The sequence below is a fragment of the Phytophthora sojae genome (assembly GCF_000149755.1).
Source record: "Phytophthora sojae unplaced genomic scaffold PHYSOscaffold_8, whole genome shotgun sequence".
NCBI lineage: Eukaryota > Oomycota > Peronosporomycetes > Peronosporales > Peronosporaceae > Phytophthora > Phytophthora sojae.
Window position 1 is genome coordinate 3,122,504 of NW_009258122.1, and position 17,407 is coordinate 3,139,910.

The 17,407-nt window shown below is 56.2% G+C and overlaps 9 protein-coding genes across 9 annotated transcripts; 7 read left to right on the plus strand and 2 right to left on the minus strand.

The window, feature by feature from the left end:
• Positions 1-983: 983 nt before the first annotated feature.
• Positions 984-2,420, plus strand: PHYSODRAFT_520882 (putative glycosyl hydrolase family 5 member; the record flags this gene model as incomplete). Its single annotated transcript, XM_009535755.1, has 2 exons — positions 984-1,120; positions 1,241-2,420. The coding sequence occupies 2 exons, from the start codon at positions 984-986 to the stop codon at positions 2,418-2,420; spliced, it is 1,317 nt and encodes a 438-aa protein (XP_009534050.1).
• Positions 2,421-3,018: 598 nt separating this feature from the next.
• Positions 3,019-4,338, plus strand: PHYSODRAFT_519365 (hypothetical protein; the record flags this gene model as incomplete). Its single annotated transcript, XM_009535756.1, has 1 exon — positions 3,019-4,338. One exon carries the CDS (start codon positions 3,019-3,021, stop codon positions 4,336-4,338), a length of 1,320 nt encoding a protein of 439 aa, XP_009534051.1.
• Positions 4,339-4,570: 232 nt separating this feature from the next.
• Positions 4,571-6,559, plus strand: PHYSODRAFT_318081 (hypothetical protein; the record flags this gene model as incomplete). The annotated part of the gene is made up of 3 exons (XM_009535757.1): positions 4,571-4,582; positions 5,500-6,284; positions 6,355-6,559. 3 exons carry the CDS (start codon positions 4,571-4,573, stop codon positions 6,557-6,559), a joined length of 1,002 nt encoding a protein of 333 aa, XP_009534052.1.
• A 612-nt stretch (positions 6,560-7,171) lies between these two features.
• On the plus strand, positions 7,172-8,478 carry PHYSODRAFT_338028 (hypothetical protein; the record flags this gene model as incomplete). The annotated part of the gene is made up of 2 exons (XM_009535758.1): positions 7,172-8,308; positions 8,347-8,478. The coding sequence occupies 2 exons, from the start codon at positions 7,172-7,174 to the stop codon at positions 8,476-8,478; spliced, it is 1,269 nt and encodes a 422-aa protein (XP_009534053.1).
• Positions 8,479-9,025: 547 nt separating this feature from the next.
• Positions 9,026-10,195, plus strand: PHYSODRAFT_318082 (hypothetical protein; the record flags this gene model as incomplete). Its single annotated transcript, XM_009535759.1, has 2 exons — positions 9,026-10,039; positions 10,178-10,195. The coding sequence occupies 2 exons, from the start codon at positions 9,026-9,028 to the stop codon at positions 10,193-10,195; spliced, it is 1,032 nt and encodes a 343-aa protein (XP_009534054.1).
• A 148-nt stretch (positions 10,196-10,343) lies between these two features.
• On the minus strand, positions 10,344-12,266 carry PHYSODRAFT_338030 (hypothetical protein; the record flags this gene model as incomplete). The annotated part of the gene is made up of 6 exons (XM_009535760.1): positions 10,344-10,520; positions 10,799-10,952; positions 11,039-11,309; positions 11,389-11,591; positions 11,702-11,928; positions 12,006-12,266. The coding sequence occupies 6 exons, from the start codon at positions 12,264-12,266 to the stop codon at positions 10,344-10,346; spliced, it is 1,293 nt and encodes a 430-aa protein (XP_009534055.1).
• A 1,774-nt stretch (positions 12,267-14,040) lies between these two features.
• Positions 14,041-14,682, plus strand: PHYSODRAFT_452462 (hypothetical protein; the record flags this gene model as incomplete). Its single annotated transcript, XM_009535761.1, has 1 exon — positions 14,041-14,682. A coding segment is annotated over one exon (642 nt), but the record flags the coding sequence as incomplete, so codon positions are not given.
• A 39-nt stretch (positions 14,683-14,721) lies between these two features.
• Positions 14,722-15,805, plus strand: PHYSODRAFT_520068 (hypothetical protein; the record flags this gene model as incomplete). The annotated part of the gene is made up of 3 exons (XM_009535762.1): positions 14,722-15,148; positions 15,245-15,673; positions 15,771-15,805. The coding sequence occupies 3 exons, from the start codon at positions 14,722-14,724 to the stop codon at positions 15,803-15,805; spliced, it is 891 nt and encodes a 296-aa protein (XP_009534057.1).
• A 93-nt stretch (positions 15,806-15,898) lies between these two features.
• On the minus strand, positions 15,899-17,043 carry PHYSODRAFT_259808 (hypothetical protein; the record flags this gene model as incomplete). The annotated part of the gene is made up of 3 exons (XM_009535763.1): positions 15,899-16,543; positions 16,576-16,600; positions 16,652-17,043. The coding sequence occupies 3 exons, from the start codon at positions 17,041-17,043 to the stop codon at positions 15,899-15,901; spliced, it is 1,062 nt and encodes a 353-aa protein (XP_009534058.1).
• Between the last annotated feature and the right edge of the window lie 364 nt (positions 17,044-17,407).

Genomic DNA, 17,407 nt, shown 5'->3' on the forward strand with positions numbered 1-17,407 from the left:
TCTACAGTACGCGAATAAGAGCTCCTTCCGTGACCGGCTTGCCAACAATTCCAGGCGTGGAAATTTTTGCTCCGCATCGCAGACGCCTTGACGAGTGATACTAAGACGAAAGGCAAGCCGCGCGTGACTTGATCCTTACCCCAGCCGTTAGCAAGTTGCTGTGTGTAGCATCGCAGATAGAGCAATACGGCTCTGAATCCGCTGGTATCTTTGGCATCTCACAGACATGTGAAAGGCAACAGGCACGCAAAGTATTCGTAAAACTGCCCACCTAACTGTTCGCATTTGCGTTGCTGCCTACGGTGAAGCGCTCGCGAGTCCATTAACTACGCGAGATCTCTCTCGGCCATGCGGAAAGAGAGCACCATTGCCTCGATGAGGTGGCCGATGCAAACGGAGTCGGTCAAGACGACCGTTTCCAGGAAGCATTTGAGGCCCACGCGCATCGAGTGGTGACGTCGAGTTGCGAGCGTAACCTTCTGAACAGTCCAGCACAACCAGTATCTGATACGGGGCACGTGCTGCTGGTCAACGCGTGACGCTCGAGTCCGCTGGAACAGGAGCTCAGGGCAGATGGCCGAGGCTGCATCAAAGCTCCCGAGAGTGTTTTGGCGTGAAATGTCAGGCTTGCGATGAGCAGATGACGATAGATAGAGACAGGTGCACGTTCCAGTATGCAAGATGCCTCTAGCCTAGATGAATGCCTCCACTCCACTCCACTCCCATTCGGTCGCCATCTGCGATCGAGGCAAAACTAGTGAAAGGACACTGGCGAGAAGACAACCATGTGGTCGAAGGGCGAGCTTCCAGCATCCGCAGACTGCTGTGGTTCCGGCCCCAGCACCGTCTCGAAGCCGATACCGTACCACGCTCGCCGCGATTAATCCAACCGCGCCTCAAGTCGAAGTCCTTCGGACAGCGGAAGTCCCTCGCAGCACAATTCAATTTGCCAGCTCGAGCGCACTCCACCCCCCACCTCCGCCATGCTCCGTCGACTCGCCTGCCTGACTGCCGCGCTGGCCGCGTTGACGGTGAACCCGACGGCTGCCACGGACTTCAACACACTCGGAAGCGACTACAACGCCGTGGCCCAAGTCCAAGCTACGGACGACGTATCCCAGTCCGACACCTCCTCAACCCCAACGCCATGCCCCAGGACAACTGCACCGAGGGTGAACTATACCGATAGCGGATCGGCCACCCAAGTGGCGGCGTCCGGCAGCTCGTACCAAGGCCAGAGCGACACCACGCAACAGCAGCAAAGCACTACTGGATCGGCCACCCAGACTACCCACATCCAGTACAGTATCCGCAATGGGGACGTGTCCAGTATCGGCGTGAACCTCGGCTCGTGGCTAGTGGCCGAGCACTGGATGACGTCGGCCGCCGACTTCTGGCAGGGCGTGAGCGACGAAGACGCCGGCAAGGGCGAGTACACGGCCATCACCAAGGCGTCGGACCCGGACACCATCCGCTCGAACCTCGACTACCACCACTCGACCTTCATCACCGAGAAAGACATCGCCGAGATCGCCGCCGCCGGCCTCAATACGGTGCGCGTGCCCGTGGGCTACTGGATCGTCGGCTTCGACAACGACGACCCGAGCGGCCAAGCGGCCTGGGCGCAGTACTCGAACGGCACGCTGAAGTACCTGGACGCGCTGGTCACCAACTGGGCCAATAAGCACAACATCGCCGTGCTCTTCAGCCTGCACGCGGCCAAGGGCTCTCAGAACGGGGCCGACCACTCGTCCCCGTGCGACCCGGGCAACTCGCACTGGAGCGCGTACGACGAGAACGTGGCCAACACGGTCTCGCTGGCCACCTTCCTGGCCGACCGATACAAGGACGAGGACGCGTTCCTGGGCATCGGCCTGCTGAACGAGCCCAACGCGTCCACGGACGAGGACAAGCTGTACGCGTACTACGAGAAGGCGTACGCGGCCATCCGGACACTCAGCGACTGCGTGCTGAGCGTGGCGCCGCTGCTGTACAAGCAGTCGCCCGACGTCATGACGGACTTCATGCAGGCGCCCGCCTACACGAACGTCTGGGTCGAGTGGCACCCGTACTTCGTCTGGGGCTACGAGAGCACGAGCGAGTACGACCTGACCAACACGGCCGTCAAGACCAACTTCCAGAACAGCGTGAGCCAGTGGAACGCGCGCGAGAACCACAACCGCCTCTTCATCGGCGAGTGGAGCTTCGCCACGGCCGGCAAGTTCGGCGACGACCAGGAGGGCTACTACGAGTTCTGCAAGGCCATGGTGGACGTCATGTACCAGGCCGGGGGCGGATTCACCTTCTGGAGCTGGCGGCTGTACGGCGACGAGAGCGGCTTCAACGCGTGGTCGCTGCGCAGCGTGCTGCGCGACACCCGCCTCAAGAGCATCTTCTTCCCCAACGCGGCCCAGAGCTGAGCGACGTTGCCGCCCCTTACCACTGCAGCAACCATAGTTGAAGTTGTACCTTTTCGGTGTGTGCGGGGAACAGTAGGATACGTGTAGCTAAGTCATCAAACAACGAGTAGAGATTGCACTAGATTTGCCTTGGCGTGCCGAAGTCTACGGCCCGGCCGAAAGCTGGCTACAGTGCACGATATGGCTAGAAGCTGGCCAGAGACTCCTTCCTATCCGTATCAGTCGATAGCTGAGAGCGCGGGGCAAGCCCCAGCGGGCTGCCCCAGTCCTGATTTCGCGTTCGCACTCGCCATCTGCAGCATGACGTGATGGTGGATGCACATGCCTGGGGGCGGCACTTACGACGACTAGCAAGAACGGGCTGGCGGCGATGGCCACCAGTTGAGTGAGAAGGACCAGAATGATGCCGAGGGCATCCTCCGCCACCTCGGTCGCCCCCGCTCAGTCACGCGCTCGCCTTCATCACTTTGCAATTGGCCACCATCCCGACACCTCCCCGATGCTGCGATCGCTCTCCGTTCTGCTGGCCGCAGTGGCCGCGGCCACCGCGTCGGCCACGACCTTCGACTTCACCGGCAGCGACGGCGTGCAGCAGTTCATGGGCACCGTGCAAGCGCAAGGCTCCGACGAGTCCGCGGCCGAGTCGGCCACTGTCGGAACGTCCGCCTCGACTTCGACTTCGACCTCCAGCTCCGGGTCCTCGCAGCACGTGCAGTACAGCATCCGCAACGGCGAGACCAGCAGCAAGGGCGTGAACCTCGGCTCGTGGCTCGTGGCCGAGTACTGGATGACGTCCACGGCCGACATTTGGACTGGGGCCGTCAACGCCTCGCAGGGCGAGTACACGGCCATCGCGCAGGCCACCGACCCGGACGCCATCCGGTCCCACCTCGAGTACCACCACTCGACGTTCATCAACGAGAGCGACATCGCCGAGATCGCGGCCGTGGGGATCAACACGGTGCGCGTGCCCGTGGGCTACTGGATCGTGGGCTTCGACGACTACGACCCGTCGGGCAAGGCCGAGTGGAAGGTCTACACGAACGGCACGCTGAAGTACCTGGACGCCCTCGTTACGGACTGGGCCAAGAAGTACAACGTGGCCGTGCTGCTGAGCGTCCACGCGGCCAAGGGCTCGCAGAATGGGGCCGACAACTCGTCCCCCACCGTCTACGGCTCGGAGTTCTGGGGGTCCTACGCCGAGAACGTCAACAACACCATCGCCATGGTCTCGTACCTGGCCGAGCGCTTCAAGGATGAGGACGCGTTCCTGGGCTTCGGCCTGCTGAACGAGCCCAACGGGGACACGACCACGGACGTGCTGTACGACTACTACGAGCGCGCGTATGCGGCCATCCGGGCCACGGGCAGCGAGTGCGTGCTGAGCGTGGCCCCGCTGCTGACCGAGCAGAACGCCGAGGTGCTGACGGACTTCATGCTGGCCTCGGCCGGGTACACGAACGTCTGGGTCGAGTGGCACCCGTACTTCGTCTGGGGCTACGATGACGTGTCGGACGGGGACCTGGTCAGCACGAGCGTCAAGGTCAACTTCCAGAACAGCGTGAGCACGTGGAACGCGCGCGAGAACCACAACCGCCTCTTCATCGGCGAGTGGAGCTTCGCCACGGCCGGCAAGTTCCAGGACGACCAGGACCTCTTCTACGAGTTCGCGCAGGCCGAGACGGACGTGGTCAACCAGGCCGAGGGGGGCTGGACCTACTGGAGCTGGCGCATCTACGCGGACGAGACCGAGGACAACATGTGGTCGCTGCGCGCCGTGCTGCGCGACGAGAAGCTCAAGCAGATTCTCTTCCCGTCCAGCAGCGGCAGCGCGTCCACGGCGGCCACGACTTCGGCCACTGGAAGCTCGACCTCAACGGAGCAGACGCAGCAGCAGCAGCAGTCCCGGAAGCTCTAGACGCGACCTTGGACGCGTTTGTGTGTGTTTAGATGGTAGAATGTGGCTCTGATAGACAGAGCTGTGGCGTGAAGTGGCGTAAGTGAAATGCGGTACTTTCAGGATTCGTAGCAGTTAAGGTCTTCGAGAGGATCGAGTGAAGTAAAAGTTAGCCTTGAATATTAATTTGCTTGGAGCCCCGCTTGGTCACTAGGCTCGAATACTCCCCAACGCAGCTTAAATTGTCGCCGCAATGGCCATTGTCGCCATTAGTAGAATCATGAATATGTTCATCGTGAAAAATGACGTGGCCGTGGAGGCAGTCGGCGTCGGAAGTCGTAGTTGTAGTTGTAGTTGTCGTCGACGTATTCCCATCCGTGGCCAACTTCGCAGCAAAGGGATCGAAGTACACGGGTTCCCCCAGCAGAAGATACTTGAGCCCTTTATCAGTGGAGTTGTCACCGTCAGCGACGCACTCGCCAGTATTGACACTCACGTTGAGCTCCATGAAGACCGACCAATCGATCTTGTCACAAGCCGAGTTGACTGTCAACGCCGCCATGGACTTGTCCTCGGCCGTCCAGATCTGCATCACCCCCAGCGTGAAGTAGTGGCACTTGGAGTCGGCGAGATACACGTCGCTCCGGTGCAGCGTGCTGCAGTCGCTGTCCTAGTACTCCACCACGAAGAGCCCCACGTCGCCAAACGTTGACTGCAGATACCCCTACTGCAGGTCCCCTGACCATAGTACGTAGTCCCCGCCCCAACTGTGAAGGGGGTGCACTGGAAAAGGTTCCAGTCGTCGCAGCCTCCCTCTTGAATCACGACCGTCGAAGCGGTCGAGCAGTTGAGGTCGTCGTGGCCCGTGTACACACTAACGCGGGCATTGGAGAGAGAACCGGAGTCTGCGTCAAGGGAGGAGGAATCCGAGCCAATATCGCTGCACTCAACAACCGGGAGCTTGGCAGCTAAACCCAGCAGGAATCCACAAACTAGAGCTAGGAATCGCATGCCCAGTTTCGTTGGAAGATGAAGTGGCTGCAAAGGCTGTCGAAATATAAAATGAGACTAGGAAAGCCTGCCTTTGGAGGAAACGCATGCCTATAATACCTACCTCGAAGTCTTATCTACTAAGATATCATAGTCCTTCGCGTCCTTCAGGTTGAGATGGACTCGTTAAAGGCAGAGGAGCGCTATTTAAGCGCCTATCTCGAGACTTTGCTGGACCAACAGGGGGGCCTGCGCTCAAATTTAGTTCCAATAAGTTGGAAAGAAGCAGCAGCCGCGGAACTCCGTAAACTTCACGAAGCCAGAGCGTTTAATGATCAGATTCGGCAGGAAATCTTCCGACACAGCGCACTCTTTCGGAGCTGCACGACCGTGATCCCAGAGACGATGCCATATCGTGCAGGTTTAAACATGCACAGCTTCCTCCATGCAGTCACGGAGCTACCCCAGCATCTTCAGGCTCGCACTCGGTACCTTGACGCGGTTTGTACTGACGCCAAATTGGATCTGGCGAAGGAAATCCTCCTCACTGAGACGAAGAGCACTCGCCCGTTCACGACGCCAACTTTCTCATGGGAGGCGCTGGGTCTGGGATCGTCGGCTTTTGGGATCACTTCAGTTGCTGTGTATGCAATAGACGCAGCGAGCGCTTGCAAAACATTTCAAGCTGCTCGGAACGCCATCGTGAACTGCGCCGTCATCTGGCCGGGCTACTCGCTGATGAGCTCCTCAGTGAAGCAACTGGAAGTGCTGTCCACAAAGTTCAAGATCCGCTACGACGTGAGCGAGCACCGCTTTCAGGGCGGAAGCTCTGGCGAGCAAGTCTTCCTGAAAAGCCGGGATATCTCCTACGGCCGCGTTGGAAGCGCAGGCAGTGTTCTGCTGTGGGATTGCGTGGACGAAGACGCGCTGTACCCACTCAAGAAGACCACGGCCGTCACGCGCAGCACCGTTGGGGCGTAAGTTTATCTTCTTCTCGGTGCTTATTATTTTTTTAAATCTCTGACACGTTTTCATTATTATTAACAGGCTCCTGGTTAGGCCAGAACGGTGCGACGATGGAGTCGAGCGCGTTGTCTGCTGGTATATTTGCACCAAGATCCATCGGATGCATTCAACGGAGCTCCCGCCGGACGTCAAGCGCTTCTCACGCTCCAGCCAGCTCGGTGCGAAAGTCGCAGACTCGATGGTGTACGAGGCGATCAAGGGCATCGCAGCGCTGAGCACAGCCTAGATTTGGACAAACAAATTGTATGGGCGGACTTCTCTCAATCGTTGAAGTCTAGCGACGGGTATGTGCTAGGCACTTCTTGTTGCTCTGTTCAGACTTTAGACGTTGATCCAAAGTTACAGAAGTGCGAAGTGCAAATCGTTAATAAATTACGGCAACACGACGGCATGGAGGCTCAAGTTGAGCCTCAACGGTTTAGTCACAGAGGTTCGGTGTCACGACAACAAATGATCGCTTGGCGTTAGAAACGAGCGACGTAAGCCAGTCGCTGTGCCACACGTAATCCTGAATCACCATCATCACCAACGAAGGACCACTTGTTGTCGTGAGACGAGCTTCCGCATGGCCAGTAACAATGCTCACGAATACATGTACTGTAAGCAAAAGCAAAGCTTATACTTGTGCTTCGGCACCGGAACGTGATTTGGGGGGCAGCATAGCGCCACCACTGCACTATCCTGGATACAGCACAACGTGTACCGCAACAGACGAAAACTCGAGCTCACTAGCGTTGGCAGTAATCCCCGCTCCTGCCTCTCGTGCATTCCTTCGCTCACTCTCAATTTTCCCGAGTTCGTCTCACTCGCTCCAGCAAGTGCCTACTCTGTTGACTCGATGAGGTTCTCCTTCGCCGCTCTTGCCGCCTCCGTGGGGCTGACGCTCTCCAATGGAGCCGTCGAAGCTCTCAACGTCAAGTTCCCCGGCGTCAACTACATCCCGCGCAAGGGCCAAGACTGGGAACCGGACAGCGCCAAGTGTAAGTCGACGGCCGAGATGCAGAAGGACCTGAACGCGCTCAGCGCCGTCGCCGACAAGGTCCGCATCTACTCGCTGATCGACTGCAACCAGGCCGAGACCATCCTTCCAGCGGCCAAGAAGGCCGGACTTAAGGTCGACCTCGGCATCTGGACGACGTTTAATCACTCGACGCTGGAGAAGGAGAAGACCAAGCTGGCCAGCCTCATCGACGCGGGCCTGTACGACGACAACGTCATCGGCTTCGACGTGGCCATCTACATGTACGAGAAGTTCGAAGTTGATACGGCCATCAGCTACGTGAAGGAGATCCGCGACTACCTCCGCAGCCGCGGGAAGAACACTCCCGTCACCCTTGCCGACACCTACGACGTGTACACTGAGAAGGTCGTGGACGCTGTGGACTACGTGGCCGTGAACTACCAGTCTTTCATGTATGGCGACGACGTGAACGAGAGCGTTGCCAACACGTTGAAGGACCTGAAGGACCTGCGTGTGCTGGCCGCCAGCAAGGGCAAGAAGTTCGTGATATCGGAGACAGGCTGGAGCTCCGGTGGCTTCCACCAGGGCGTTGGCGTGGCTACCCCCGCCACCCAGGCCAAGTACTTCTCGGACTTGTACCAAGTGTCTCGCTCGCACAACTTCGACTTCTACTGGTACTTTGCCTTCGACACGACCTTCCGCACGGAGATCGAGAACGACTTCGGTGTGTTCTACAACAACGGCACGCTCAAGCGCAACTTGCAGCACCTGACGATTCACACGAGAGACCCACGCGCCCTTCGCAATGTCGGCTCGAAGCTGCTGCTGTCTGAGAAGGACACCAACCTGACCATGACGGGCAAGTCGAGCGACTGGGTCGTGCAGGAGCAGCAGGTCTGGTTCTTCGACGCGGCCACCAAGCAGATCCGCTCCAAGAGCAGCGACCGCTGTCTGGACGCGTACGAGGGATGGAACAGTGGCAAGGTTCACGTCTACCGCTGCATGGACAACGAGGTCAACCAGAGGTGGGCTTCGAGAGTGCTACTGGGAAGCTCAACCACGCGAAGCACCAGGGCTTCTGCCTCGACTCGGACCCGGCCCAGAACAACAAGGTGCAGCTCTACGGATGCTCGCCGAACAACCCCAACCAGGAGTGGAGCGTCATCAAGCCTGCCAACATTTGAACGGGCTTGGCGTAAAGCTGCTCTTGCATCCGCGTTAGTGGAGTGCCAGCAACGATCCATTTGATTCGTACCAAATAGACGTGCAAACGTGAGCACTACACATACTTTCTTCTTGCAGTTTGCTCGTTTTGAGCCCCCGACGCCGTTGCCAGGTTGCCAGAACGATTCCGATGATGATTTCGGCGTTAGATACGTCTGCGCTTCTGCTGTGCCGATTCTTCTCGCCAAGGTGCCCTTAGCTTGCGTGTGCTTGCCAGAGAATTTGGGGTTTGAGTCAGGATGACATCTCCCCATCGATTATGACGAAGCAAAGTCCTGTCCGTGCGCTGATTGCGTCGAATTTCGTCGACAATTCATGTCTGGAAGCAGTGGCGACGTCATCTCACGCAACTTCCCCAAAAAACTTTAGGTGTCGACGTATTTCCTGCGTCCAAGAGCACCTTTGGCCAGTGGCGAAGCCCATTCCCAACAAACGGCATTCTTCACTTTTCAATTCGCCTCTAACGAAGCACCCAACCAAGCAAACTCTCTTCCCGATTCGCCAGCCATGTCTTCTCACGTCGCCTTCCGCCACTCGGAGCGCTCCTCGCACCACAACATGCGCGTCGTGTCTGAGCCCAAGCCCACGCCCAACGAGGTGCTCGTGCAGATTCGCGGCGTGGCACTCAACTACCGAGACATCGCCGTGGCCGACAGCACCTACCCGTTCCCGGTCAAGGACAAGGTGGTGCCGTGCTCGGACGGTGCGGGCGTCGTCGTGGACGTCGGTTCGGCCGTGGACGGCTTCGAGCTCGGCGACAAGGTCATCACCAACTTCGACGTGAGCAACCTGTACGGCCCGCAGCAGGACTGGGCCCACTCTCTCGGCGGCATGCTGAACGGCGTACTGCGCCAGTTTGTGGCGTTGCCGGCCCATGTACTGACCAAAATGCCCAAGGATTCCACGCTGAGCTTCGTGCAGATGGCGTCACTCGTGTGCACGGGCGTCACGGCCTGGAACGCGCTGTACGGGAACATTCCGCTTAAGCCGGGCCAGACCGTGCTGTTCCTGGGCACGGGCGGCGTGTCCATCACGGGGCTGCAGCTGGCCAAGGCGGCGGGCGCCACCACCATCATCACGTCCTCGTCCGACGAGAAGCTCAAGTTCGTGCAGGAGCGCTTCGGCCCGGACCACACCATCAACAACCGCACGACGCCGGACTGGGCGGCCGAAGTCATGCGCCTCACCAACGGCCACGGGGCCGACTTCGTGATCGAGAACGGGGGCTCGGGCACCATCAAGTCGAGCATCCAGGCTTGCGCGCGCGGCGGCATCGTGGCGGTCATCGGCTTCCTGTCGCAGGCCAAGCAAGAAGACATGCCCGACGTCGCGAGTCCGGCGCTGGCCCAGGGCTGCGTCGTGCGTGGCGTCGTGGTGGGCAGCCAGCAGTTGCTGCGCGAGCTCGTCAACTTCGTGGCCCAGCAGGGCATCCAGCCCTACGTCCAGAAGACGTTCGGCTTCGAGCGCGATTCCGTGCTGGAGGCGTTCGACTTCCTCAAGTCCGGCCGCCACATCGGCAAGGTCGGCATGGAAGAATTCAAATCGGGTCACCGCCGCTTTGGATCTTGCGACCTAAAATCAAGACCCGCTCGAAAATGACCCAAAAATGAGACCAATCTGGAACTGTAAGGGACCTAAAACAGGAAATACCTAATTTAGAGGGATAATGACCTTTAAAATTGTATGCGGAAATTCGATACACAAGTTATGTAATATTAGAGGTATATTGTAAAAGCGTTATGCAGGGCGAGAAAAGAAATATAAAAGATAAGAATTCTAGCTGACTACGCTTGCCAACTGATTCACCGCAGCTGATCAAGTCGATCTACGCGTATGTCTTGTTGTTCCATCGGGCCTGCCGGGTCTGTCGTCTTCCACGGCGAGCCTGACGCCGTTGAGCCCCCTGGCGAGTCAACGGAACTGGTACCGGGAGTTGAACAACTCCTTGTTGAGGGGAACCGGCACGTCGATTAGTAATGTCGTTCAGCAAGCGGACGTAGCGCTGGGCAAGACTGTCAATCATACCCACAAATGCAGGCAGACTTGGGTGTGGCGCTGCAATCGCAGCGTTTAACTCGCGGTTAAAACGCTCTAGTGGATTGTTGGTGCGAATGACAACTTGCAAGTCCATACCATGCACATTCCACACATCCACCGGGAACAGGGTCAGCCATGTTCTGCGAAAATAAGCCCAAAACAGCGCGTCGAGTAGGAGACGCCTTCCTCGCGACAGCGCCGACGAATTGTTCGCTCGACGAATTGTAATCCGAGGGGGTCGACGTCTGCAGGCGGCACTACCGTCAGCATATCCAGCACTCCAACTTCCATGGCAATACCAATCTCGCGAGCTGGCAGGTGCAGCGCAATCATCCGACGGCGAATCGCCTGCTTCCAGTGAAACAAGCAGCCGATACGCGCGCCGTCGGAAAGTTCTCTCCAACCGCATCAATCAGGGCTTGTTCAAAGTCGACCACAACTTGTGCTGGTCGAAGCGGTTGCCCGGCTGCATCCGCCACGAACCGGAACAGCCGGTTGTACGTCGGAATGGCGCGGTTCGTTGTCAGAACGTAGACAACCGGAATAAAGACTCGACTAGCGGCATCTTGCACCATCACAACCACACACTGGTGAAATGAGCGAGGCACCGAACGAAATGTGCCGTCGATGAAAAGCTGAATGCCAGGATACCGGAGCAGCTCAAGCAGACGCGGGTGTGCCCATCCGATAATACTTTGAAGGTGGCCAGCCTCATGGTAGATATGCTGGAACTGGAAGAACGTCAAATCGGTCCCTGCGACTAGCGCAAGAGGTGGGACTTCAATGACACCGTGGACATTACCCCCGAAGTGCATGCGGCGTGTTCGGTGTACGCGCCCCATCACTTGGAGCCGTGTGAGTGAGACCCCTGATCACCATCCCGTCGTCGCGTCGATAAAATCGTTGACTCACAGACTCCCAGATTTGCTGAGCTGTCATCCCTTGATTGGTCGTCGCGAGGCGGTCTGTCTCTGCTTCCATCCGTGTAGAGACGTCTACGGCTGCTGCAGCTGCTGCAGGGGCGATCACAGTAGCCCTGCATGTATGGACTACGAAATTGATGTAGGCTGCTGAGGCAAACTCGTATTGCACCTTCCCTTTACAGCCGGTTCTTCGGTAGACGCTGCACCGGTAAGCGATCCTCACACGTGACTGACGCGCTCGGGTGTACTGATACCCGTTAAGATGGATGACAGTTGAATGGCGTCGAACATGATTGCCGTCGTCGTCAGAGTTAGCGCCATCGTTCCCACCAGCTTGTTCCGCCCTAGGATCCATTTCGTCACCCGCGTCGTTTTCAGAGTCATCATCTCCCACCTCCTCACCCCCGTGTTCCGCAATTGGTCGCGGCGTTGCCCCCCCTCGGTTCCGCCCTTGGTTGTGGGGTTTCACTTTCATTGTCAGTATGTAGCTGACGACGCCCTCCAGACCCCCTGGCACGTAGTCCGACGTCCTCGTTGCTGTCTTGCAGCCTGGGCCCACCTTCACCATCTCGATCCTGGTCAGTCACCAGCTGCTGATCTTCGCGAGCGTCTTGGGACGACGAACGGGTCATGCCCAACGCGAGTGGTTGCCGATTATCTTCAAATTGGGCGTCTTCAACTTCAACTTGGTCGTCAGCATCGTCGAGATAGTCGTAGTCACCGAACTCCCAGTGCTGAGACTCCGACTCGTAGCTGTAGCTTGCTTCCGAAGATGTTCCGTCGCTCATGACGTTTGAAATGCGCAAAAGCGAGTGGAAGAAGGTGTTGGAGGCGGCTGTCGAGGGGCTCAGTGAGACTTTGAGAATGGCCCAAATATTGCAAGGCTCACAGGGAGGCTGGGCGGTTGCACATTATCGCACCGCCCTGCGAATGTACGACAATACCACTTCGCAGATACGCATCGTCCCTTATCTAAAATATGCCGTTGACCCCGAAATAAACGGATACGCTTGTCTCATATACAATCTCGTGCCCAGTCGTTGTCTACATTTCCCCTTTTGTTATTCTTTTGTTTACCATCTAAGATTTGCCACAGTTGTAATTATTCTCCGTGAACCAAGGTGGGTAATGCTTCGTATCCAAAGCGAGCATTGATCACGGAACACTATTACAGATAGCCAGAGTTATAGCGCACACAACCGAAGCTCGACGAACAACTCACACTGCTATGGACGCCTACCAAAAACGAACAAATCACCCAACATATTCAAATTTAAGAAAACTTATATTTACTCAGACGATTTTTACGTCTGAGTAAACGAAGGGTCGCTGCACGGCAACGTATTAGATTTGACTTGATTTCATTATTGATGTCCTTTTTCTAGCAACTGACGCATATATCAGGCGACCCCTCACATATTTCGACCTCTGCACATTTGATATTTAGAGACAAATTTAGAGATTCATTCCATGTCGAGTTATATCCGTTTTTGGTAGGCGTCCAATGGAGTATGCCACGAAGGACACGGTCGGTGACACATATAGTATGGAAATCGCGGTTCTTTGATCATCCCATTCACCAATCCAAAGCAAATCGATCCTTATGCTATGTACTTTGTCGAAAATGTTATTTTGCGTAAACGGAACAGTCTAGAAGTGATCCTATATGACTTTTCGATAGTAAAAACTTTCACAGCAACGCATTGCCTATATGTCAACAAGAAACATACGAACAAATAGAACAGAAAACAAATTTATCTGTGGTGGAAATAATGCCTATCACTCTTGCAAATGCACAATAATAGGGTATTTCCGTTCCCGGTAGATCGCATAACAGGGTCTTGGGTACGTGACCTATTCTTGAGATCCACCCAAACAAACCTGTAACAACGTGGAAGGTATCTGTCGGGTCCTCAAGACCCAACACGGACCAGACCCACCCGTGTTCCAAATAAAAGTCTACCGTCGGCATCGAGATCGAGGACAAGAAGTACTGATACTGATAGTCACGGCCTTCAGACAACGATTGCATTGACGCTTAAGTGAAAAGAAACGAGACGTTCTACCGGCAGTAGGAGCGATGGTTTGCTCTTTGAAGGGCTTCGCTGGCCGCCATTAAACAAGGATAAGACAATGCGTCATCGTTTAGTTTTACGGGTGAAATGTAAAAAAGGTCACGCAATGACACTCATCAAGCAATAAATGACCAACATGGACTTTTACTCGTCTCCACGCAACTGAATACGGTACTTACAGGTGTGTGTTTCTGGTGGCTATGCGTGTGGGCCATACTTGTCCTGTGAAAACCTACCCGTGCATGATCTCCCTACAGCAGCGTGCAAATTCAGCCTCTCATCCTCGAGGCCTCAGTTTGATAACGCACGGACTGAGAGACTCGACGTTGGCCCCGAGTGCCATTTTTGGATCCTGGTATTAGACACCCTGCCCACTTGCACTTCCTCTTCGGGTGTTTTCGTATCGCTCCAAGATGGACAGCACGCAAGTTCACGCGTGGACAGGAGAGAGTGCTGACAGAACCGAGTCGTCGAGCCGCATTCGCCGAGTCTACTCGAGGAGAAGTGGGAAAACGCTCAAGTGGATCGTCAGGGCAGCTACTCGATCGAGAGGCTCGAAAGTCTGGACCACTACTGCAAGACCAAGTCGACGACGCACGTGGTCCTGGTATGCCTTGTCACTCCGCTTCCAGCTCTAGCAGCGGCGCTGATACTCGAGTCCCTCCCCCTCCAACCTCCTTCAGACGGGTGGGTTGCAAACTGGGTCTTCTGGGTTCGTGTGACGGTCATCTGCTTCTTGCTAACTACTAACGGCATGTTAGTGTTGAGACGACTCGTGGTTGGCCTGCCGCTCACATTGGCAAAGATCATGGTTATCTCGACCGGCGTGAGCGCGGGATTCACAGGATTTGCCATCATGTTGGCGATTGTCGTGGGCTTTCCTGTTCCCTTTGTGATGCTGGTGGGCGGCATTCCCAACGTCATTGTCATTGGTTTGATGCTGGTCTTCGTACTGGGTATAGCCCCCTTCCGAAGTTCATCCCCGTTCCGGCCGAATCTTGTCAAATTTCACAACTTCCTCGTAGCTCACGAGACGATGGTGGCGGTTTATCCCCTCGTCAAAGTGCTTTATGGTTTTGTTCCAACGAAATATCAAGGCTTTACGAGGCTTTTGCTGCCGCTCTGGAAGTTTGGAGCCAAGAAATACGTCGGACGCTCCATCCACAACATGGAGGACTACGTACCAGGCATTGTGGCCTTCAACGTCGACTACTTCAGCACGCTGTTCGTTTCTGTCTGCATGTCCAGCTCGGGGTCTGTCACCGTGTCGGTATTGGCCATCTTCACAGACGTGCTGCTATCCGCTTTGGAGTTTCGAGAGGTCCGCAAGAACGCCGACATCCTCTACAAGTCGCTGCAAAACCACAAGAACTGGAGCTACAACCACTTGAGCCACCAGGGGAGTGAAAACCTGCTATCGCTGACCCTCGAAGTTGCTCGGAATCCGGAGGCGCGCAACCTCCCGGGCGTTCGCCTGTGGGCGTGTAACCCGCACCCGCTCCCCAGTGAGCGGTTTGAGGCTCTCAAGAGACCGGAAACTCTGGATGTGTACAGCACGAGTTCGTATCAGTCGGTAAAAGCCAACATTTCCCCAAGTCCTCCACGCAAACAGCAACTTCGCAGTGTTTCCGTAGCGCCAGCCACGGTCGGCCCAGTGGTGAATTCACTGCAGACTTCATCCGTCACATAAGCCTCTCGTTCAAGTACAAATGCCATTCTTTCGAGTGAAGTCGCGGACGAAGCTGACCAATCGAAGAAACTGATAATTCAAGGCGTTCAACTCCTCTTCCACTGCGAGTACATCGTCTTGGTCGAGTACATCGAGTGCGTCATCCCCATTGTGTTCGTGATCTACAAGTCGGTGCTCCAGCAGCTACCGAACGTGGCGTACGCTCCTGGAGGAGCTGACGGCTGGCGCAACAGTGCTGTTGGGAACATCATGATATTCGCTGTGCTAGAGGTTTTCTCTTTTATCGCCTTGAAGATTTTGCTGCAGCGCAAGTTCGCCTTTTCTCCCCTTTATCAACTCGCGTACGTACTGGAGACGCAAGTCGAGCTCGTTCAAATCGACGTCTTCATCGCGACGTTGGTTTTACTGCCCTCTGAGCTCGAGCATTTCGGTAAGACAGTTTCGATTCGTGGTACTTCGTACTTGGAAGTAGTACTATGCATGATCCTTCTGAAGTCCAACTGACGGCGTTTATGATGTATTGCAAGGCATGGATTTCAGTCTTCGCTTTGACTGGCTTTGATCTTGTAGTGAAGCGTTAAAGTAGCCAGCCACACGTACAGGCTTCCACTGCAGTGATGTCTGTATGGTCAATTCTGATAAATTGACTCTACCGCTAACACAGTATACTATCGAGAAACGCGCGACGCTGGTAGAAATACTTCGAGTTGAGACCGCGGTCGCACAGGGCTACCATGATGGGCCTCGCTTCGTCGTAGAGGATCTGCTCACGCTGGATTAGTATGCGGCACCACTCGAAATCAAGCTCGTACCAGCCATTATAACGCTGAAGTTGCCGAGCTGCACTGAGACCGTGCACCAGTTGCTCGTGGATGCATTTACACGCCTCCAGCTCTTGCGGCCGAGTGCGATCGTACCTCTTGGCGCATGTCTCCTTCCACAGACTGAATAGACGGGAGTTGACGGGGAGGAGCAGCTGCAGCAATTGATCAGGAAAGAGGTCTGGTCCTTGATCAAAACGGGGAGCCCACAGCTCACGCTCACGCTCTGACAGCGCGTCACTGAGTTGGTATAAACCCATAAAGTCGCGTTGTTCGACTTCAGGGAGCGTAAACTCGCGACAAGCACCAGTCTCGACAGCACAAAGGGACTTGTCTCGAACAGGCCACAGACTGTTGCCGTAGGTGGGGATCGGCACCCACGGCGGACTACCGGCAGTTGTTGTCGAATCATCGAGTAGAATGTACTTGACCGCGTCCGGGTGGAACCCCTGGCCGCCGCTCTGCGGGATGCACTCGCCCTGTTCACACTCACGTTGAGCCCCAGACTCACGCTCCAATCGTTACTCTCACAGTAGCTGGAGGACAAAAGTGCAGCCATAGACTGGTCGTCTGCGACCCAGATCTACATGACGCCAAAGGTGTGGAAGTGGCACTGGCCGTCGGCGCGGTACACTTCGCTCTTGCTCAGCTGCTGGCAGTCGGCGTCTTGGTAGTACTCGACCATGAAGTACGGGGCGTCTCCAAAGACAGACTGGAGGTAGGCGTCGCGACTGCTGCTGCAAGAGCCTTGTCCGTAGTACGTCACGTTGCCGAAGCCCCCGATGCCGTCGTACTGAGTGCACTCGAAGCCCGTACTGCAGCCGCCTTCCTCGATCCGCGCCGTGGAGGGCGTCTCGCACGGGGAGAAGTCGTGGCCAGCGTAGACGCTGACGTCGCTGTCCGACGCGAGGACGCTTGGCTGGGTTGTTGCCGACCACAACAGAGCTGCAGCTGCAGCGGGGAACCAATTGGGCCTCATCACGACCAAAGCGAGAGACCGATGCAGGACGAAAAGACGAATGAACGGATCTTGGATGGGGGGGGGGCTCGTGGAGTTATCGGCGCCTCTCAGTGAAGATCGCAATGCCGTATTGAGAAGTCGTACAGAAGCCTTCGCTGCGCCCCAATTGACATCCTGAAAGCCACTTAACTAGCTAAGATCGAAGCCAGTCAAAGTGAAGACTGAAATCCATGCCTGTACCCATTCACAAGACCCGCTTCCAGTCAGCATGATCAATAGGCAACCCGGAGCGTTGCTCCGGGAGGGTACACTGGCCGACGAATAGTTTCATGGGCGATGATAACGGATAATAATTGAGTAAATCCCAAAGTTCTTTTGTTTT